The sequence below is a fragment of the Cucurbita maxima genome, unplaced genomic scaffold, assembly GCF_002738345.1.
Source record: "Cucurbita maxima cultivar Rimu unplaced genomic scaffold, Cmax_1.0 Cma_Scf00012, whole genome shotgun sequence".
Lineage (NCBI taxonomy): Eukaryota > Viridiplantae > Streptophyta > Magnoliopsida > Cucurbitales > Cucurbitaceae > Cucurbita > Cucurbita maxima.
The window spans coordinates 4,660,411-4,683,609 of NW_019272028.1; the positions used below are offsets into that span (position 1 = coordinate 4,660,411).

Here is a 23,199-nt window from a genome sequence, read left to right on the forward strand (position 1 = left end):
CATTATAATTTATTCATGGCCGTATTACATTATGCTGACGTGGAAAATCCCTCAAGGCCTATGTGTCCAGAAACTTCCTACGTGGCACAAATTCAGTGGCTGGCAAGATGTTAACCAACGTCGTTAAGGAAATGGTATGCATACATAGCATTCTGATCCTCCTCCCCTGCCTTCGGACTTTTATCTCCGATGGCCATTACCGGCTCTACTGACTGGTCACCGCCTCCAGTAAGCTCTATCAGGTAATCCCATCATCCCAGCCACTAATCTCGCTCTCTTTTTCTCGATCTTCGATCTCTTCATCTAAATTCCTCCGGTAGCCTTTCCCCGATCCCTGAACAATCCCCCATTGCCCTAACCGAGATCGGTTTGGACTCTTCTTCAAGATTTTAAACTCCCTGAAGGATTAGATCTACGAGTATTACGTGAAATCGGCATTGAGGCATCTAATCAGGTACTTAGTGCGATTGAAGAAATGGGATTTTATTTTGTTAGTTTCTTGAGATTTTGATGATTATGGTGTTTGCCCTGATATTGATACTTGTTCTAGATTGGTTAGTAGTTGAGAGTAAGATTGTGAATTTTACGCCCTTTTCGGTAAAAATTGATGGGATTCTTTGCGAATCATTAGCGAAATTAGGGCGAGTGTTCGAGTCGCTTGAGTTCTTTAGAGATATGAGGAAGAAAGGGATTGAAGAGGATTATACCATTTAGTCGTCTTTGATATGCACTTATGCAAGCATTTAGGAAGTTCAACTGGCTGAAGATCTTTACAATGAGGCAAAAGCCAAGAAGTTTTTGAGAGATCCTGCAATGTTTCTAAAGCTCATATTGATGTATATTCAACAAGGGTCATTACAGAAGGCACTTGAGATTGTGGAAGTGATGAAGGGCTTTAAAATTGGAGTGTCTGACTGCATTTTCTGTGGAATTGTCAATGGCTACGCCCGGAGAAGGGGTTAGGGTTTACGAGAAGCTGATCGGGTGGGAAGTCGAACAAGTGAAAGCCCAAAGAGAACAATATTTTATTACAAATGGTAGAGCCAGATACCGAGTGGTGTGGCAATGAGGACGTTCGGCTCCAAAGAGGCAAATGGGTGGAGTGTGAGATTCCACGTTGGCCGAAGAGAAGAACGAAAAATTTCTTAAGCGGACGTGTTTTAAAAACAAAGGGAAACTTGAAAGGAAAAGCCTAAAAGTGACAATATCTGCTAGCGGGGCTTGAGTTATTACAATGAGTATTAAAAGCAGACAACAGGTGGTGTGCCAGAGAGAACGTTGGCTCCCATGGGAATGGATCACGGTAGGCTTAGCTGTTACACCTCAGCGATCAACGCCTACTGCCATGTCGGGCTGTACTCGAAAGCAGAAATGGAGGAGAAGGGGTTTGACAAATGTGTAGTTGCTTACTCTAGCTTGATATCAATGTATGGGAAGACAGGGAGGTTAAAAGGTACAATGAAGCTGAGAGTGTCAAAGAATAGCTTAAGTGAGCCAAAACGAAGCCATGAAAGACACCATTATATGAATAACATTACATTAATCCAAATCATAACCAAAGCAAATGAAACAAAGCCCTTACACAACACGACAATACCCAAAAGATGGCCACTTTTATTCTATTATCACGCTCTCATCAGTGTCCACTTCAACTGATAGACAGCTGATTTGAAACAACAAAGACCACTCAAACGCAGTGCTTTGTGCAGAAGCAGCGGCGGCGGAAGCCTCTGCAATGCCCACCATGGAAGCCCTCTGTTTTGCAGACATGGCCGCAGTTGTTCTTACTGAAGCACAACCCCTTGAAGTGGCGGCTCGGAGACTCGCATGTCCTTGCCTCTGTACCCATTGGCGCCATCCCTGGACCAGATCAACCATTTTAATCATCTAACCGAGCTCAAAGAACACAACAAAACAAAAAGATCAAAGAACAGAACAACAAACAAACCAGTGCCGAGAAGCAGCAGGAGCAGCAGAATTGCAGCTGAAAAGAACTTCATATTCACAGAGAGAAACAGAGGATTTTGTGTTGAGTGAGTGAATGTGGAAAGCGGTTTATATAAAGATTGGGAGACCACTTTGGCACTTAAATTGGCATAAGAATGATCCAGAAAAGGAGATTGAAAGTGAAGATTGAGTGAGTCATAGAGCACTAAGTGTTGTGGAAGCTTCAGATCTCCATTCCTTCATGATCCATATGATTTGGGTTTTTTGAGCTGTCTTTCAATTCCCTTAGTCCCCACCATATTCCCATCTACACCCTTTTTCACATACAGGGTGTAATCATTGCTACAAAAACAGCCTAAAAAACAAAACTTTAATGCTTTTAAGAAAATGAAACTTTTTATATGTTCATATCTGCTTTAAGCTAAAGTTTTAATCTCAATTACTCTAGTTTGTTTCTTGAACTTTATATGCTTGAACTTTGATCTGATACGAATGTGTGGAAGTTAAATATAAATATAAGAAGACACGGGTTCAGGATGCAACTAGCAACGTTCCTCGTCATGAAAAAATTATTTTGAAAGGATGTCTCCCATTGATGTTTGATATTTATATGTATAACAAAAATGTATCTTAAAATTGAGAGACTTGAAACCTTTTCAAACTGAATCAATTAACTCTACACATGGATGAGTAGACACCATGAGTACCAATCACAAAGTGGTGACATAATTCTCATTGACACAAATGAGTAGTAATAACATAAGCCCACCGCTAGTAGATATTATCCGTTTTAGCCTGTTATGTATTGTCGTCAGTCTCACGATGTTTAAAATGCGTTTTCTTTGGAAGAGATTTCCATACCTTTATAAGGAATGCTTAGTTCTCCTCTCCAACCGATGTGAGATCTCACAATCCACCCCCTGGGGCCTAGCGTCCTCACTAGCACATCCCCCGATGTCTAGCTCTAATACCATTTATAACAGCTCAAGCCCACCGCTACGTATCGTTGTCAGCCTTAGGGTTTTTAAAACACGTCTTCTATGAAGAGATTTCCACACCCTTATAAAGAATGTTTCGTTCTCATCTCCAACTGATATGTGATCTCACAATCCACCTCCTTGAGGCCTAGCGTCCTAGCTGGCACATCGTCCGATGTCTGACTCTAATACCATTTATAACAGCTCAAGCCTACCACTAGCAGATATCGTTTTCTTTAGGCTTTCCGTTCAAGGGCTTCTCCTCAAGATTTTTAAAACTCGTTTAAAGGAAGAGGTTTCCACACTTCTCCAATCGATATGGGATCTCACATATATGAGTAATTGCCACAAGTTCATACACACAACTTCAATGCAATTTCTTTGTACACAGATGAGTAATCGTTACAAGTTTATATCACATACCTCATATCATTCCATGCAAGCAAAAGATCTCATAAATGTTGCATGGATGAGCACATATGTATCTTTGTTGGCAAGACACAAACACTAGTCACTCCTCTTATATTTATGATGATACTATGATGGAGATTGTCACCCACTACTTCCAGTAGCAAGAACTCATTTATAGCTAGCTCACATATGTAATTTGGTTTGACAAGGTTCTAGTCAATTACACACTAAAACGAGTTAAGTCTAGAAATACGACGTTTATATTTCAAGATAAGTATTAATAGCATTTAAAGATTAAGTAACAAGAACCCACAATTTTTTTATGTTATACTCACTCAAACTATTCTTCTTTTTTTAAATGGTGTCTGAGTTTTTATGGCTCACGACGAGGGCATTTAAAACCGGTAAAACTATTAAAAAAAAAAAAGTTTAACCTAAATCATATCGAGGTTCTAGCAATCTCGTTTTGAATATTTAACGTAAATCTTATGATGGGACTCCAAAATCTTTGATTACTATAATACATGCACGAGTTTAGAAACGTAAAAGGGTTGGATTTCTTGATTTTCATCCTCGAGAGATAGAAATGTTAATAAAATCATGCATCACGTTCAATCAATGGACCTAATTTTCAATGTCTTGTTTTGTTTCTAATGGAGCAGCCGACATCGCAGGTTGTCCTTTTGGACATCGAAATTACATTTGGAAAGGAAGTGTCTTGTTTTTTTTTTTTTTTGTTTTTTAAATAATTAACCATGATCAAGTAGCCCACTTGTGTTTGAAATTAATTAAGAATAATCGATGTTTAATTTATCTTAAAGGTAGTAAACCCACTTTTGCCTAACATTTTTAATCATGAATTCTATTTTATTATTATTTTTAAGTCCTTTAAGTGTCATACTCAGAGTAAAAAAGAAGGAGATAGGAATGAACGGAGAGTATATGAAATTTAACAAAAGTTAAAGCGAATTTTACTTTAACATACAAACTACCAAATTAAACAGTAACTTTCTCAAAATTGGACAGTTCATATGATTTAATTGTCTCAATCCACTCGAATTATCCGACCCCAATTATAAGGTTAACCTGACCAACCCGAAAATAGAGTTACAATTCAATCAACTCTACTTTTTTAAAAAAAGTAACGGTCCAAGCCCACCACTAGTACTAGTAATATTGTCAATTTTAGCCCATTACCTATTGTTGTCAACCTCACAGTTTTAAACATGTTAGAATTATAAAACACGTTTAAAACTGTGAGGCTAACGACGATATGTAACGGGCTAAAACGTACAATATTTTATAGTGATGGGTTTGTATTGTTACAAATAGTATTAGAGGCAGACATCAGGCGGTGGGTGTGTTAGGGAGGACACTAAGGGTGGATTGTGAGATCTTGATTGGATAGGAGAACGAAACATTCCTTGTAATGGTGTGGAAAACTCTCCCTAATAGACGTGTTTTAAAATCATGAGGCCAACAACAATACATAATAGTTCAAAAGGGATAATATTTATTAGAGGTGGGCTCAGTTTGAGCTATTACAAAAAAAAAAAAAAATTAAATATTTATTTGTAACCAATCTTAGTGATGGGATGTGACTTATGAATGTTTAATATTTGAACTTTTATGAAATTTTAGTTATTGATACTTCTTCGATAAATAAGATTTTTTAAGTAAATAGAAGGTTAAGTTGTGAATTGTATTAAGAGTTATTATTAGTCACCAGTTCAACTAACAAAAAATTTCATATGGGTCAAAAGATTTTTCGAACCCAACTCAATCTAACTAAATACAAGTGTGAGTAGAACGTGAAAACAAGGGGTAATTAAAGTGGGTTCGTGAGTATAAAAGCAAGATTTTAGGTTTAACTTTAAGAATCCCCATGACTCAGTTATTATGATTTAGTCTAAAACCAGTTGCTATCTAATTGATTAAAGAGTGAAATTTGGTGGGAGACAAAGGGATATTGAATCAGACAACTGAGTTAAACCAAACCAAGTGCTCATTATATGCCTTTTGTGTATCATCATCTATCATTTTAATACCTCTCTTAACCCTTATATAAACCCTACTTGGGTATCAACTTTCATTCAACAAAACTCAAGAACACAACTTGAACATGAAGTTCTTTTCAGCTGCAATCTTCTTGTTGCTCCTCATTTTTGGCACAGGTTTATGCTTCTGTGTTTGTTGAATGAATCTTTGTGCTTGTTTGGAGGCATTGCTTTTTAAGTTTTGGGTCATTGAAAGTGTTTATGGCATGCTCGTTTAAAATTGTCTCCTCACCTTCAAAATCATCATGCTTGCTTTTGACTTTTGTTCAAAGCATTTGTCTAAAGTTGTTTATGAAAATATATGTTTGATTAGAAATATGAGTACTTTTTATTTTTATTTTTTAATTTATAAGAATTATGAAAATATGTTTATTGGGCGGGGATGGGGACGGGGACGGGACAGAAACGGAGAATGTAATCTCCGTCCCTAATCCCGTTTATCCAATAAAATATCTTTTAGTTCTGACTCTCATCCTTGGTTTGAGGCAGTTCACTGGGTTAAATAAACATCTCTACCTATAACCATCCAAGCCCACCGCTAGCAAATATTGTGTTTTTTGTGCTTTCCCTTTTGAGCTTCTATACAAGTTTTTAAAATGCATTTATAGTAAGAAGTTTCTACACCTTTATAAATAATGTTTAGTTCTCATCTCCATCCAATATGGGGTCTCACAATCCACCCCTCGGTGGTCCAGCGTTCTTTTCGTTCTCCTTTCCAGGTAATGTGGGATTTTACAATCCATGCCACTGGTGTACCAGTGAAGACGTTGTGAGAACCCACATTGATTGGAGAGGGAAATGAGTGTCAGCGAAGACTCTAAGCTCCGAAAGGTGGTGAATTGTGAGATTTCAGATTGGTTGGAGAGGAGAACTAAACATTTTTTATAAGAGTATGAAAAAAGTCGAAAAAAAAGACAATATCTATTAGTATTATCAGTGTGATTAAATTTTAAAACACATCTTTAAAGTCATTCGTTTTTTTTGGTGGGACAGGGATGGCGCCAATGGTATCCGAGGCGAGGGCTTTTGGTGGGACAGGGATGGGGCCAATAGTAGCAGAGGCGAGGGTATGCGAATCCCAGAGCCACAATTTCAAGGGTGTATGCTTCAGTGACACCAATTGTGGCAGTATCTGCAAGACAGAGGGGTTTGACGGCGGCCATTGCAGGGGCTTCCGCCGTCGGTGCTTCTGCACAAAGCACTGTGTTTGAAACTTTTAATTTTGAATAATATCCTCATCTTATTGTCTATTTCTCAAACTAGACGCTCAAAACTAATTTTGAATAAAGAATAAAGTGGCCATCTTTGCCCCCATTGTTTATGTAATTTAAGACGTTATTTACGATGTATTATTAATGAGCCTCGTTTATTAGCTTACTAAATGGGGATTGTTAATATCGTCAACTAATTCTTAGCCTAGTTTTGGTTGAATCATGTGGTCATTTCTCTTGTGATTATGCAATGATAGATATTAAATTAAAGGGTCGTCCGTTAATCTTTAATAGTGAACGACCTCTATGGATCATGTCTAGATATTTGGAATGAACATTTCATTCATGAACATAAGATTTCAAATCGACTTTGATTTTGTTTAGAATTAAACAAAACTAAAGATTAAGCAAATTTAAATCGAAGAAAATATGGTATTTAGTGTACTTTTACCTTATGTGACATGAAATGATTATGTTGTGTATGGAATGAACGAAAATATGTATTACATCACTAATACATGTCATTATCTTAAACGACGAGGACCTCATGCATATTGTATTGTTCACATGAATAAGGATACTTCCCCATTATGATCAGTATAGATGCATACACTTATGATACGATATTATGTACAACTATGCGCGATCCCTCCCTTCGTGGTATACCCACAACATGAGTGCATGCTAGCTGAAGACCAGGTATAGGAATACATATATGGGGTCACTTGAAGGTTCATGTGCGGGTGCGTGGACCGTACAAAGAGAAAAATATCTAATGCACATTTGACTTAACCCAAGAATTTTTATTTGTATCTATATATGTTTGAATATTTAATACATGTATAATATTTATTTAATATATTTAAATATCTCAATATAAATTAAACCCATTTAAGTTTCATATAAATTTCAAATATATTTTTATTTAATATATCTATTATATTTAATTATTTTAATATTTAATATATCAAATATAAAAAATATATTTTTTTCCTTTATATTTAATATATCTAAAAACACTCTAGAATGGTATAGAGCATAGTTAGATGGTCCAAATCCAACGATGAGAAAAGCTCATATGAGCTAAGATCTACAAACCCAAATGATGAGTTAAGCTTAGAAGGGTTAGACGATCCGAACTTGATATGAAAACTCTATGATGAGCTCTAACACGTTAGCTAAACTAAAAGTAAGACTTTAATTATATTGATAAGCTCCTGAGTTAATTGAGTTTCTATCATGTGAGACTGAGATTTTATCTTATAAACTATGACAACCTAAAAATTCAGACACACGGTTGTTAGGATCGTATAACAACCTATACTCATCAAGATTAATAAAAAAAAACATATAGGAGAGAGAAAATTCAAGAAGGAATATTGGCGAAAGGTTTTATGAATGTCTACTCAGCAATCAATGTGTGTATATATGATTTCAGTTTAGTAAACATAGTTTTAACAGATTTAACTATGAAAATCTTACCAGAAATAGCCTGATCCAATCAACCTAATTTTCTTCTGAATCTTTAAGCACCCTACCAATTGAATCTTTGCAAAACCTTAATGTTCCAACATCCAAGCATTTTGTAGAACATGTTTGTTGGATTATTTATACCCTCTATCTTCTCCAAACATAAAGATGCTAGTGAAATGGTATCACTTGTGTCTTGTCTTCGTAGAATCTATCTGTAAGTGACCTTTTTCCCCACAATTCCAACACGTTATGTTTGGTCTATTTGGAGGTTTCTCTCGGCTCTTTGATTTTGAGCACCTTTTGTTTGGGCCTTCGGTTTACTTCTTTCCCGTTGGTCAATACTGAGATTATTACCAGATGAATTTTCAATTTCTTGTTTGCAAATACTTTTGCAAACTTCAGTTTATTAGATCCTCGAGAATTGTTGATCGCAGCAACAACAATATCCCACGACTCAGGTAAAGATGATATCAAAATCAATGCTTTAATTTCATCTTCGAAATTAATTTCCAACAAACTCAGGTGACTTACAATCATATTAAATTCATTTATATGATCAGCAACAAATCCACCTTCAGACATTTGTAAATTGAACAACCTCCGCATCAAATACACCTTGTCCATAGCTGATGGTTATTCGTACATATTCGACAATGCCTTCAATAGGTCTGACGTCGTCTTCTCCTTGATGATGTTGGACGCCACGTTTCTGGATAGCGTCAATCGGATCAACCCTAAGGCCTGACGATCCTTGAGCTTCCACTGCTCCATGGTCATGGTATTCGGCTTCACTCCCAACAGGGGTTCGTGAAGATCTCTTTGGTACAGATAATCTTCAATCTGCATCTTCCAGAAACCGAAATCGGATCCATCAAACTTCTTAATTTCAATATTTGTAATTTCCATCTTCACAATTCGTGGTGAATCTCGTCTAGCTCTGATGCTAATTGTTAACATCGCACAACAACACACACTCATCAAGAGCAGGAGAGAGAAACTTCAAGGAGGAATATTGGTTAAAGATTTTATTAATCACTTCATATATATGTACACCAACCGAGAATACTTAGAATAAAGAAAGTACCTTTTGAAAGCACTCCATAGATGTATACATATGATTTCAGTTTACTATAATAATTTTAACAGATTTAATGACGAATGAAATATAATCTACCAAATATATCTCTACCAAATTTTTACCCAAATATTTACCATATATATCTATACTAGATCTTTAGAGATTTAATCCATTAAATATAATTTACCAAACATATCTCTACCAAATTTTTACGAAATATTTACTGTATATATCTTACCCGATCTTTACTAAATATCTATTATATATATCTCTACCAAATTTTTATAAAATATCTGTCATATGTATCTCTACTAGATCCCATATATCTCTACAAGATCTTTTAATCCATCCGACTCTATATTCTAACAATGATATTTAGATTTAGGATAACAATTAAGAAGTTAAAATTGGATCTCTTCCCATGTTTAGAACATTAAGTATATTTTAGGTAAAGGATTACTAAAAATGTTTGATTAATCCACCACACTGAAATAATAAATGAAAATAACAATAAATTTAAAGATATCATACTAATAAGACAAATATTAGATATTTGCCTTATAATAAAATATCAAATATAATATATATGGTAAACTATAATTTATTACTAAATATCCTTAACACTCCATCTCAAGCTAAGCTTCGGATTTAAACGAACGTAAAACTTGAATCTGAAAAATTCAAAGAGGTTGAGAAGTACTTTTCATGAAGATGTCAACAACCTGATTCAAAGGAGGCATAGGGAAACACTTTCTTGGCCATCAAAAATTGCAGAGTGATATGGCTCAGCGGCGATGCTGCCTTGGCTTCAGCGAGAATATGTCTAACCCATGAAGAGGAATTGTCGCTTAGCGACGATACTGCCTTGGCTCTGGTGAGAATATGTCTAACCCCAAGAAGTAGAAAGGGAAACCTAGAGCAAGGGACAAAGACAATGTTGAAGCCGGAAGAGTCGCCACATTGGGCGAAGGAGCCAATTTTGGCAGGAAGGCCGACAGCAACTTGGTTGGCGAAGAGGCCAGTGCAGCACCCAGATTCCGAAGATAAATCTCTGCAAAAGGTTGATGAGCTTGTCGAGATTCCGTATATTTCTGAAGAAAACACTCACAAGGATCCTGAGATTAGGGTTTCTGTGAAGGATGAAGGGTTGATTCGAAAGAAAATGAGAGAGACTATATTGGCCAAGGGGAAAACCGATTGGGTTGGAAAATGTGAAGTTGTATGTACGGAGTATGACGAAAGGTGATTTGGAAGTCAATATGGTGGAGAGGAAGAGTAATCAATTGGCTTCGCCTGCGGCAGCTATGAAGACTGCCCTTGCGCCGTCAAAGCCAGTAGAGGTGGTAGAGAAGAAGATTCGAGGATTCAAAAGCCATTGAAAAAAAAGGATCGAGGTTGTTAAACCGAGAAAGCTCTGATACCATAAAAATGTTTGATTAATCCACCACATCTAATGGTGAAAGGCGAACATAACTATAAGGGTCCTAAGATAGCGAAATTTCTTATCGGATAAGTTTTGACCCACATAAAAGACGTAATGATCTTGACATTGTCTAGACATGTCATGAAGATACAAACTACTTACACTTCGATAGAAAGACTTTATGAAACTTCACTGACTCATGATTAGCTTTGGGCCTTTCTTATACAGACCCGCAATTAGTTTTTTTTTTTTTTTTTTCTTCTTACATGTGGATCACATTTAAAATATCACACACGATAGTACTGAAAAATCGCTATCGGATATTTTCTTTAGTATTTTTAAATGGTGTCGGCCGATGTTATCGTTTTTTAAATTTAATGAAAATCTTCTATAAGGTTTCACTTTTTTAAAAGCATTAAAGTTTTGTTTTTTAGGCTGATTTTGTAACAGTGTTTACACTCTGTATGTGAATAAGAGTGTAGATGAGAATGTGGTGGGGACTGAGGGAATTGAAAGACAGCTCAAAAAACCCAAATCATATGGATCATGGAGGAATGGAGATCTAAAGCTTCCACAGCACATAGTGCTCTATGACTCACTCAATCTTCACTTTTAATCTTCTTTTCTGGATCATTCTTATGCTAATATAAACCGCTTTCCACATTCACTCATTCAACACAAAATCCTCTCTTACTCTCTGTGAATATGAAGTTCTTTTCTGCTGCAATTCTGCTGCTCCTGCTGCTTCTTGCCACTGGTTTGTGTTTTTGTTCTTTTTGTTTTGTTGTTAATGAAAACTCATCGAAGCTTAACGATTAAAATGGTTGATTTGGTCCAGGAATGGCGCCAATGGCTACAGAGGCAAGGACATGCGAGTCTCCGAGCCACCACTTCAGGGGGTTGTGCTTCAGTAAGAACAACTGCGGCCATGTCTGCAAGACAGAGGGCTTCCATGGTGGGCATTGCAGAGGCTTCCGCCGCCGCTGCTTCTGCACAAAGCACTGTGTTTGAATGGTCTTTGTTGTTTCAAATCAGTTGTCTATCAGTCGAAGTAGGCACTGATGAGACCTTTATAGGAGTGGTAATATACAATAAAAGTTGCCATCTTTTGAGTATTGTTGTTTTGTGTAAGCGCTTTGCTTCATTTTCTTTGGCGTATTTGATACTTCGTTTCTGTAAGGCTTTTAACAAAGAGGTTCACTAAAGTATTTGGCCCATGGGGTTTAAGCATCCAACTCCACCCACTCCTTAATATTAACTCCCTCCATCTACATTTTAACCAAAGATATCTCGTCCTGCGGGGACATGTCCTGAAAAGAGAGTGGGAACCATTTTTCAAATGGGGTTAGGGATGAGATTATATTATCTGCCTCCACCCCATCCCCGCTTAATATAAATCTTACGTAGGCCGTGTTCTTCAGGCTATCATGATTTGGCAATGTACATTTTACAGAAACCGACGCAAAATGAGTACTTAGATACTATCTTTAACGCCCACAAAATGAGTAATGAGAAATGCAAAGTTGATGCTCAATATGTATCACTCTGAGTTCGATAGAATTCATCAATTCTTTGCTTGGAGAATTGTAGTGACAAAAATCAGACACTAGAACAATAAGGAATAAGAGAACCAAATATAAACAGGAAATCGAGAATACAGGAACATGTCTAATGAAAGCACAAAATCGTTTAAGAGCTAGAAATGGTTTCCATACCTGCAGTTCTGAGGAACTCTCCAAACTGAAATTGATGATCCTTTAACATATGGTGGCATAGACATGTATCGTTTCCAATCCTCAAGCATAATTCTAAGATCATGAAGCTTACTTTTCATTCCAACACAGCAGTTTGCATGCATGGTTAATACACGGTTCAAATCTTTGCTGGGTTCACAGAACCCACCAAAATAAGCAGTATCCAAGAATCTAATCTTCAGCCCAATGTCATCGATGAAAGGTTCGTATTTGATCTTATTAAGAACATCCTGATCATGGTATTTCGGATAAGTTTCCCGCGATGAGTACCAGTACTTGTAAAACTCAATCGAACGATTATTGGACTTCACATAGTTAAATCCCCCATTCGGCCTGTTGCTTAAATCATCAGGGATTCCTAGGTATTGATCACAAGCAATCTGGAAATCTGCATTCATATCAAAGAATGGGAATGGATCTCTGAACCACATAACATCAGCATCCTGAAGGAAGAAACAAGAGTAGCGGAATTAAAAGAAATACAGAAATAAAAACTAAAAATATTATATCTTGATCTAAGTATCGTTGCCATCCTTCAGCATATATGGAAGCAAAAACTGATACATCCTAAAGTAATTGGTAAACAGCCAAGAGTTGTGAAAGTATTGATCAGCTAAATAGCAGATTTCAAACCACAAAAATTTAAGAAAGGCACGTCTTGCTCCCGTAAGCAGAAATTTGATACTGAAATGAAAGGCCAGGGAGAACATGGTGAGGCTTCAATGTTTTGCAATATGGGAGTTACTGTTCATAGTGGAGGCGAAAGACAACCAAGTGGGGCAATGCATTGACCCTAATTCCTTAATCAACTTGGGGAGTAGAGGTGACATTTGATTGATAAAGGAATTTCCCCTATCCAAAAAAGATATTTCCCCTCGAGAAACCACCCAAGCATGTTCAAGAATTTTAGCCTGATTCCCTTTCGAAGCTCGTGTTGTTGCACTATCACGGTGAATGAGGAAGACATCAAAGTGGTCACTGGAGTGACCTTGAATTCCTAATTTAGAATGAGCTTGTGGAGCAGAGGTGAGATATAATCAATAAAGGAATCTTTCCTTGCCTGGAAGCCTCTCCCTGAACTCCCATAGAGAATAGGTCCATCCATTGGAACATGGACTTCTTAATCAGAAAAAGATACATTGTCATCCAGTTTGACACCTATTCAATATTTGTCATGTCATATAGTTATGAAGCACAAACACTAGGTTTCGATATTTTATATGTCGTCAAACACTTTAGACTCGAGACAACCAGGTAAATGTTGGATACCCAAATAAGACAGAAGACACCCTGATACATGTTGTCCATATCGGTCATGAAGGTCAACGTCCATATGCAGTTGCCTTTTAGTAAATGATTTACCTCAACACGATAATACTTATCTCAACCTTTAAAAGGAAATCGAAAAACGAATTATTGATGTTAATAAAAACTAAGGAAGCAACAATCTCAAGGTGAAAGGAGAGAGTATGGTACCGTAAAAACAAAATTGTACCCTATCTCAAGAACAGTTCGCAGAAAATCAATCCTTCTCCACATCATCTTCAAATAGTCAGGTGTCATAAAATGTGCCTCTGAATGAAAATCAACTCCTTCAGTGACAAGAGCAAAGCAATGAATATGGATATCCAAACAGCGAACAAATGCCTTTTTATCCAATGCAATAATAACCAAGTGGTTTAACAGTTGGTGAGTTCGATTTCCAATTCTAAAGCTTTCGAGAAAGAGATCAATGACTGAATTTGGAGATGCCCATGCTTGATTTAAAGTGGTTAAAATAACAGTTCTGTCTTCTGTCGCAGCATCCTTTAAGACATTGTCCAGTCCAAACTCATCAGTGTCCTATAATCAGACAAAAGGGGTACTAAAAGTATAAATTTAAGCATGAACGAAAACCCCAATCCATAACAGTTCAATACTCAGAGCATAATAGTTTACAAGCAAGTTGTAATTAAATAAGAAGAGTATATAGTTAGGAATCACGACTCTCCACAATAGTATGATATTGTCCACTTTGAGCATAAGCTCTCATGACTTTGCTTTGGGCTTCCCCAAAATACCTCATTCCAATAGAGATGTATTCCTTACTTATAAACCCATGATTATTCCCTCAATTAACTAATGTGGGACTCTCTCCCAACAATCCTCAACATATACAAGTAGAGAAAGTCTGTCTACATTCCTATACATTGTTCATATCAGCCACACTGTGCTACTATATGCGTGTTCTTCTGGCAGGGAAATTCATCTTCCAAAACAACATTAAGCTTCTTATTCTTCAGAGATTCACAACATAACATCATTTCCTTGGTTTCATGAAAAATCACGCAACTCTTATGTAAAATAAGGAAGAAAATGGACAAGAAGTAGATTATTTCAAACTAAAATGCTAGAATTTTAACTAGGAAAACAAAGAAAGCTTCGACGATAGCAATATTAGACAACCTAAATAGCATTAGCACATTCCCTAACAGACCCAGAGAAAAGCAAAATTAGCAGGATGTAGCAAAGATTTGAAGGTTCAAATTCAAAGAAGAAAACAAAATCAACTCTGCTTTCATGCTTCAAAGACAGAGAGGATGAGGAATAGATGAACACACAGAGTGCATACATGCAAGCCGTATACAAGATAATCAAAACTTCAGCTAGAAAGGCATAATCGTTTCTATATTTTTGGGCGTCATCAATGAGGAACAATTAATTCCATATTCGTGTTCATTACACCCCATCCCTCAACATCAGGGATTATTCATTGTATAATCCACTTTCACATCAATGAAATTCAAACTCGCGATTCGAAACGAACGAGAAGCAAAAAACACGATTAAGCAAAATGGAATGATAGCCACAAACCAAAATAACAAAAAAACGCAAAAACTAATGAATTAATAAACCAAAGCACGAAAGGAAGGTAAAAATAAGGAAACCGAGTTAACTCACCGAAAAAGGCTCGTTGTAGTCATCATCGAGGGAAGGGAGGAATAACGAAACAGGAGAAGAATCAGAGAAAGTAGTCAAGGAGAAGAGAGGGAAGTCGCGAAGGGAGTCGACTTCTCTTAGAACAACAACGCACGAGAGAGAAATGGCAGCGAAGAGGAGAAAAATCTGAAGGGTACGGCGGAAGGGGAAGGAAGAGGAGTAGCTAAGCATGGCGGAAACGATCATAGACAATACAAGTACCGATCATAGACATTACATGCACCGATCACAGACATTACAAAGAAAAGAGCAGAAAATTTAGCAGCATCAACCGTTCATACGCGTTCTAGAGAGAGAGAGAGATGCCAAATACAGAGAATTGTAATGCTTGTGGGAGCCACAGCCACAGCCGCCATTAATGGAGGAGCATTTTGTACTGAAACTTCTCCATTTTTCTTCTCTGTCTGTTAATCAGAATGGAACAGATTACTGTTTCAAATTTGCAACCCACTTCATCTGTCACCTACCAAATCTAAGTTGGACCCACCTTTTGCAATAAATTTTAATTTTCTTCCGACCATAAATACTAATTTTGTAAATTTAATTAATAGGCTAAATTAAGAGGAAAAAAAAAAACTAAATTTTTTAACGTTATTAATTCTTTTTTCAAAAGTGTTTAAAAAATATTACTTTTAATTTTTTTTAAAAAAAACTTTAAAAAATACTCTTAATTTTTTTTTTTTTTTGTAATAAATATTTAGAAATATTCTAACATTTAAACTTTTTTAAAAAAATATTTATTTTTAAAAGTTTTTCAAACAAAATTTTTGAAACTATATTTTTTTTAATTAAGAAAGTTATTGAAATTTTATAAGTATTTTTTAAATAAATTAAAAAATTTATGAGTATTTTTATTAATTTAACCTAATTAATATTTATCGATTATAATAATATCTGCGTTGATATGAACGTTCCAAATTATAAATGGACTAAAATGATGTTTTCAATATTAATCATAGCATTAGTTAAAAAAGAAACATAGAATTAGCTCAAATTCCATCATTAATCTAACTCCATAATTCCGTGTATCATGTGGATCATTGTAACAGCCCAAGTCCACTACTAGTAGATATTATCCGTTGTCAGACTTACAATAGACTTACAATTTTAAAATGCGTTTGTTAGAAAGAGATTTCCACACCCTTTATAAAAAAATGTTTCGTTCCCATTTTTAACGGACATGAGATCTCACAATCCACCCTTTTGAGACCCACCGAATATCTAACTCTAACACCATTTGTAGACAGTCCAAATCTACCACTAGAAGATATTATCCGAGCTATTACATATCGTTATAAGTCACTGCTAAAAACACCTCTCAAGAAAAATTCTCAAACACAAAGCTTAAAACAAATAACAGACAGACTAAAACCACTTATAAATTAACAACCACCAAAGATGGTTGATGATCCGAAATTATCATCGATTTGAAGTAAAAACAATGAATTTAGGAAAGAAAAGAAGACATGGGGGCTGTTTATAATCTATATATATACTTACAGAGACCGATATGGTTAAGAAGAAGCCTTCTTTGGGCGGTAGCGTTTGGCGCAGACAATGTAAACCAGCAAATTCAAGAAGCTCATTCCAGCCAACATCCAGAAGAAGAAATCCAAATGCCCCTCGTTCAAGTTATCAGGTATCCACCCAGCCTGCCCATTTCTTGTTGTCAAGTAAGTTACAATGGTTAGAATGAATGAGCTGAGGTAGTTCCCCAACGCATTGGTTAACAGAGACAACGCGCTGCACAAACTCCTCATCGCATCGGGCGATTGATCGTAGAAAAACTCGAGCTGCCCGATGAATGTGAACACTTCTGCTGCACCAAGCAAGAAATATTGTGGTATTTGCCACAGAATGCTCAGTGGTACAGCCTCTGGTTTATGCACCAAATCGAGTTCTCTTGCAAGACTCAGTCTTTTGATCTCTACCACGGCTGCAGCTGACATACAAAAAACTGATATGCACAGGCCGATGCCCATCCGCTGTATTTCGGTGAATCCTCGCTCTTTTCCTGTGAGTTTCCTTGCGATTGGGACTATGAATCTATCGTACACAGGAACCCAGAAAATGACGCTTACGACATCAAAGGTCGAGAGAGAGGCTGGAGGAATGTGGAAAGAACCAATGGTCTTGTCCAGCATTGTCCCTTGCTCCACGAATAACGTCGACATTTGGGCGTATACGGCTGCAAAGACAATTCCAGTAGCCCATATGGGGAACATGCGGATAAGAATCTTGAACTCCTCGATTTGTGTTACCGTGCAAAGCCTCCATGGATCCGAGAAGTCGCCACTTTTCAACTCAGCATCAGAGATGACAGCCGCTTTGTCAAGGCATCTGCAGGAAATAACAGTTCGGTTTTTATACATGTATAGCCACTAAGTCGTTTTCTTGTAATTCAATCATAATCAAGTTGTCTGAGCACATGTCTAGACAAAATGATGCCGTTTCCTACAAAGAATGTCTATACAGAAAGTAATGATGTAACACAACTCAGATATTTGTCTGTTTTAGTCTATCACGTATCACAGTCAACCTTATGGTTTTAAAACGCATTTACTAAGGAAAGGTTTCCACACCCTAACAAGGAATGTTTCGTTCCCTTCTCCATCCGATATGGGATTTCACAATTCACCCCTCTTGGGAGCCAGCGCACCACCCGATGTCTGGCTCCAATACCATTTGTAACATCCCAAGCCCACCGCTAGCAGATATTATCCGTTTTAGCCCGTTACATATCGCTGTCAACCTCACAATTTTAAAACACATCTACTAGGGAGAAGTTTTCACACCCTTATAAGGAATGCTAGTTCCCTTTTCCAATCGATGTGGGATCTCAAAATCCACTCCCTTAGGACCCAGCGTCCTCGCTAGCACACTGCCCGGTGTCTGGCTCGAATACCATTTGTAACAACCCAAGCCCACTACTAGCAAATATCGTCCGCTTTGACCCGTTATGTATCACCGTCAGCCTCACAGTTTTAAAACGTGTCTAATAGGGAGAGGTTTCCCACACCCTTATAAGGAATGCGTCGTTCCCCTCTCCAACCATTGCAGGATCTCACAAACGAACATAATTTCTGAGGTCAAGGTGCAACAGTAAAGTTGCTAATTGTCCAACCAGATATCAACCAATTAGAACAGGTCGAAATATGCATAGAAAAGCTATCAAAACACTGTCAAATGTATGTCTCAGCAGGAAATACTACAATATAAGAAGCTAATGCTAAATACTGTTATTGCAATCATCATTTGGGAGATCCCAATAACACGATATTAGAAGTTGCTTGGGAAACGGGACGAGGAAGATCGGGTCGACAATACATATGCATAAATGTTGAAAGGAAGACTGGTTAGCTGCATCAGTTCGTCAATCATTAGAAATCGAATCTCGACGTGAATTCTAAATATTTTGGAAAGCAGCTATGAGATTATATCTCAGGTAGTGAAGAAAGTTACCTCAGTTCATTACTGTGTTCGAGCTTACGACTTCCTTCAATGGCAGAACTTTTATCTTGCACCTCATACAGAAGATTACTGTCACCAGGAACCTTTAGATTTCGTTTACGAAAGGACGCAACCAAAACCTGGCACATTCTCGTAATTGGGCTCCCCCCCGGCTTCTGAAATCTGTAGAGCTTTGTGCCAGAAAAGAAACTTATTATAGCAAGGCCCATAAACAATGCAGGGATGCCAAATCCTAGACCCCACCCAGCATTGTCTTGTATCCAAACTAGCAAACTACTTGATATAAGAGCACCAATATTGATAGAAAAGTAAAACCAGTTGAAAAACGAGCCCTTTTTAACCCTTTCAGCAGGATCAGAATCATCAAACTGATCAGCTCCAAAGGATGAAACACATGGCTTGATTCCACCTGTCCCAAGTGCAATCAGATAGAGTCCAAGGAAAAATACAATATACTGAGCAGCAGAAGCCGGGGGGCACATGAACCCGACGCATTCAGCAGGCTTTAGAGCAGGAACCGATGCTGAGAGAGTTAACGTACACATTCCCTGTAAAGAAAAACCTGCATCTTTAGTTGCACTCTAAAAAAGAAAATATCGACGCTGACACACAAGTCTAGTATTCTAATCTACATCAGATGAAACATACAATGAAGTAAATTGTTGAAAAGGCAGCAATTGTCCAATATCTTCCCCAGTAAGCATCGGCCAAGATAGCTCCAATGAGGGGTGTAAGATAACAAGTTCCTTGCCAAGTAGTGACATTTCTAGCAGCTGCAACATTTCCTTGATGTAACTTATTAGTAAGATAAGTGACAAGGTTTGTCGAAATCCCATAGTAGGCCAATCGTTCACAGCCTTCATTCCCTGTATTACAAATAAGTGGCTCGAAATGTCAAGTAAAGAATAAAAAGGAAGAAAAAAGAACTCCAAATGGGAAGAACACAAAAATACCTTTAGAAGAATGATGGAAGATTTCATAGTTTAAATTGTCAAGTCTAAGTTAAGGTACTAAAATTAATGTAATTTTACCAAAGCACAAAGAGAAAGAGGATCACCTAGAATGAATGGGCATGCTTTCCAGTTTCCAGTATTTTGTTTGAGAACAGGATTCCCATGGAAGTCAACTGAGCCATCGCCTGTATAGAGTCCATTGCTTTCATTCTACAGAAGGAAACAAAATTTTAAGCATTTGAAGGAGTTAACCCCGGAGTGTTGGATGGATAACATAAGTACCCTTAAACGTTTCTTGAGTATGAAAAATATTAAAATGACGTATGTAATATGACATGTTAAGAGAAAAACGTTACTAAAATACCTTTATAATACATATGTAATTATGATGTCTATATATTATACACGCCAATCATGTGGTGGACTACAAACTGGTTAGCATATTCATTCCATCAGTTCTGGAATAAGCAATCCAAATGTAATAGTCCAAGCCCGCTGCTAGCATATATTGTCCTCTTTGGGCTTTTCCTTCCGAGTTTCCCCTCAAGGTTTTTAAAATGTGTTTGCTAGAGAGAGGTTTCACACCCTTATAAAGAATGCTTCGTTCCCTCTCCAACTGATGTGGGATCTCACAATCCACCCCCTTTGGTTCCCGATGTCCTCGCTGGCACTCGTTCCCCTCTCTAATCGATGTGGGACCCCAAATCCGCTCCTCTTTGGGGCCTAGCCTCCTCAATGGCATGCCATACCGCTTGGTGTCCACCCCACTTCAAGGCTCAACCTCCTCACCACCCGGTATTTGGCTCCTATACCATTTGTAAGCCCAAGCCTACCTCTAACAGATATTGTCCTCTTTGAGCTTTCCCTTTCAAGCTTCCCCTCAAGGTTTTTAGAACGGAGAAGTTTCCACGTTCCTTATAAAGAATGTTCATTCCCCTCTCCAACCGAGGTGAAATCTTATAGAAAAAGTAGTTGATGATTGTGCCAACAGCTAAGGAAGTTGACATGTGTTGTATCTTATCGAGTTTCACATTCCTTATCCCAAAATCTGAACATCAATATCTTCTTATCCCAATCCATTTAACCTTTTAACCTATCAATGGCCAATCCTCCTACTTAACCAAGAACGTCACGTTTAAACACACAACATCCAGCCTGCTTCAAAGGTACAGACACAAGATAAAACTCAAAGAACTGTCGGTTAGAGACTCAAGTTACAATGAACTCAAGTAAAGGGTATACGTACACTTGCACAATTGGCATCTCATGAGTTCAAATGGATCAAACCATTGAGCAACCACCCAGATTATCAACTGTAAATCACTTTTAGGGAAAGAACAATCCTCCCATAATCAAGCTAAATTAGAAAAGCCTTCAAAATGGTCATGAAACGCTTCAATATTATCAAGACTTGGCTGTACAAAACGAATCATTCACAGTTGACCATTAATCTTTTTCCTTGTAAACATCGGTCATAAAATCCTTAAATGGGTTAATTACACAAACAATTAATTCGCAAAAACGTCATCCATGTTCTTTTCCATATATCTTGAAGATATTCCTTTACAAATTCAAACGAAAATAGGAAAAAAGTGAATGAAATCACGGATGCAGAGTATTTATGAGTACGAGATTCAAGTGATTTACACCCTTTGACCATTCCACAACCGGAAACAGCTAAATTCAGAAAACGCAGAAGATCTAAAGAGAAAGAGGGAGAGAGAGAGGGAGAGATTAAACCTGCAAGAGACCCTCTTCCAAGATTGCTCGGTCGTCCTCATGAGAACCCATTTCTCTACTTCTCCGATCAGAAGGTTTTCAATAAAAAGGTGGATAACTTGGAGAAGCAAAGTGACTCTCGTATAAATATCAGCACATGGGCGATGCCCAACGGATCATATTAGAATTGGGATTTTTTCTTTTTTTTTTTCAAAACTATAATTTATTTTATTTTAAACTATGAACAGAATTTCAAAAATTTTAATAGTAATTTTTAGATTTTTGTAGCTGGGAAAAGAAATAAAAAAATTTGGTGATTGTGACCGCACCCCTAAACGATATGGCTCACATATCTAGAGTGCCTCCTCGACAAATGGGCAATTAGAGTTCTTATAATATTTTAATTTTATAAACTTTATTTGAGTTTTAAAATTTTGGTTTATCTAAAATGTTTTGAAAAAGCACCCATACCTCAAAAAAAATAGAGTGATATTCCGTTTTAGTGGCTCAATTATAAAAATTTCATAGTTAAGCGTGTTTTACTTAGAGCATTTATGGTCGATGACCTCTCGAAAACTTTCAAGGATACATGTAGTGAGGTCAAAACATGTTAGAAAGACTCGTGTTGGTCTGTGGAAAAAGTTTTCACTCTTAGAATCGAGGAGTAAATAACATGACCACATCGCAGGAGATACAGGAGAATGTCGGAGGTGCCGATGCCGACATTACAATTTATTTTTTGAATCAGGATATGTTTTTCATGAGAAGTATATCTTTGCAACCTTAGTAAAGAAGAAAACATTTAAAAGTAAGATATAAAATGAAGATTATGATGCATATCCAATTTGATACTTAGATTTTGCTCCAAGAGTTTAAACTTAAGAAATGTGGCAAAAATAACATCTTTGCACGCTAAAATGACACTACACCTTGGTATTGCTTACCAACAAATCCTCGAGTTCATTGGTGCTACTAAATCGGAGGTTAAATTTAAAGGAAGTTCACTTCGCCTACTAAATTTAAGAATCAACCAATTAATGTAACAATGATTAAACTAATCTCAATTTTATAGGTCGACAACAAGTTGATTCTCGTTGGGTCGGGATTTGGTGAACCAATTAGGCAAAGCATGGGAAGGTACGAGCCTTGTCTACGAAGCCAATTCCAACTCACTCAAGAATGGGATGACAATGGTATGATTCTTTCTCTACTACTTCAGGACAAATGATTGATAGGTACGGATGGTCTGGTCTTCTCTGCATTTGATCGACTCATACCTCTCAGCATGTTAAGTCAACAACACTTTCAAATGTCACTGATTCCCGTCGCATTCGTTAGGACAACTTGCCTTTTTAAGAGTATGGGTAGATAGCTTGACACTTGGAGATATAGATGTAGCTGATCTTCAGATTCCATAACAGTACGTCCAATACTAATTAAAAAACTTAGGCTCTTTATTAATTTTAATGATTAGAAAAAACGATGAAGTTCAAGTGTTTAATGAGTTTTGTATTAGATTTCAAGACTTGCCTTGAGATTTAATTGTTCTCGGGATAAATATTTTCTATGTCATCTTAGCTTATGAAATAATTGCATGTTTAATTAATTAATTTGTCTACCTAATGTAACGACCCAAGTTTAGGATTCAGATCCGGATTAAAAATCAAATTTGGCATAAGTCTAAAGCATGTTTACGATGCAACCAGGAGGACCACATTGCTCTAAATTGTACAGCTAGGGGAATTG

The 23,199-nt window shown here is 37.0% G+C and overlaps 5 protein-coding genes and 1 long non-coding RNA gene across 6 annotated transcripts; 3 read left to right on the plus strand and 3 right to left on the minus strand.

The window, feature by feature from the left end:
- Positions 1-25: 25 nt before the first annotated feature.
- Positions 26-1,589, plus strand: LOC111487654. The gene is made up of 2 exons (XR_002719103.1): positions 26-454; positions 632-1,589. It is a non-coding gene; the product is annotated as an uncharacterized LOC111487654 (long non-coding RNA).
- LOC111487653 (defensin J1-2-like) lies at positions 1,429-2,198 on the minus strand. Its single transcript, XM_023135135.1, has 2 exons — positions 1,949-2,198; positions 1,429-1,860 (listed from the first exon to the last, which is right to left on the minus strand). The coding sequence occupies exons 1-2, from the start codon at positions 1,998-2,000 to the stop codon at positions 1,688-1,690; spliced, it is 225 nt and encodes a 74-aa protein (XP_022990903.1). The 5' UTR covers positions 2,001-2,198; the 3' UTR covers positions 1,429-1,687.
- Positions 2,199-3,430: 1,232 nt separating this feature from the next.
- LOC111487650 (uncharacterized protein At4g15970-like) lies at positions 3,431-15,700 on the minus strand. Its single transcript, XM_023135132.1, has 4 exons — positions 15,272-15,700; positions 13,808-14,173; positions 12,259-12,774; positions 3,431-3,443 (listed from the first exon to the last, which is right to left on the minus strand). The coding sequence occupies exons 1-3, from the start codon at positions 15,494-15,496 to the stop codon at positions 12,274-12,276; spliced, it is 1,092 nt and encodes a 363-aa protein (XP_022990900.1). The 5' UTR covers positions 15,497-15,700; the 3' UTR covers positions 3,431-3,443; positions 12,259-12,273.
- Positions 5,400-6,767, plus strand: LOC111487651 (defensin Ec-AMP-D2-like). The gene is made up of 2 exons (XM_023135133.1): positions 5,400-5,509; positions 6,386-6,767. The coding sequence occupies exons 1-2, from the start codon at positions 5,458-5,460 to the stop codon at positions 6,601-6,603; spliced, it is 270 nt and encodes an 89-aa protein (XP_022990901.1). The 5' UTR covers positions 5,400-5,457; the 3' UTR covers positions 6,604-6,767.
- On the plus strand, positions 11,135-11,807 carry LOC111487652 (defensin J1-2-like). Its single transcript, XM_023135134.1, has 2 exons — positions 11,135-11,334; positions 11,416-11,807. The coding sequence occupies exons 1-2, from the start codon at positions 11,283-11,285 to the stop codon at positions 11,586-11,588; spliced, it is 225 nt and encodes a 74-aa protein (XP_022990902.1). The 5' UTR covers positions 11,135-11,282; the 3' UTR covers positions 11,589-11,807.
- Positions 15,701-16,628: 928 nt separating the features above from the next.
- Positions 16,629-21,620, minus strand: LOC111487649 (protein NRT1/ PTR FAMILY 8.3-like). Its single transcript, XM_023135131.1, has 5 exons — positions 21,475-21,620; positions 19,839-19,944; positions 19,430-19,647; positions 18,773-19,329; positions 16,629-17,650 (listed from the first exon to the last, which is right to left on the minus strand). Exons 1-5 carry the CDS (start codon positions 21,523-21,525, stop codon positions 16,825-16,827), a joined length of 1,758 nt encoding a protein of 585 aa, XP_022990899.1. The 5' UTR covers positions 21,526-21,620; the 3' UTR covers positions 16,629-16,824.
- Positions 21,621-23,199: the final 1,579 nt, after the last annotated feature.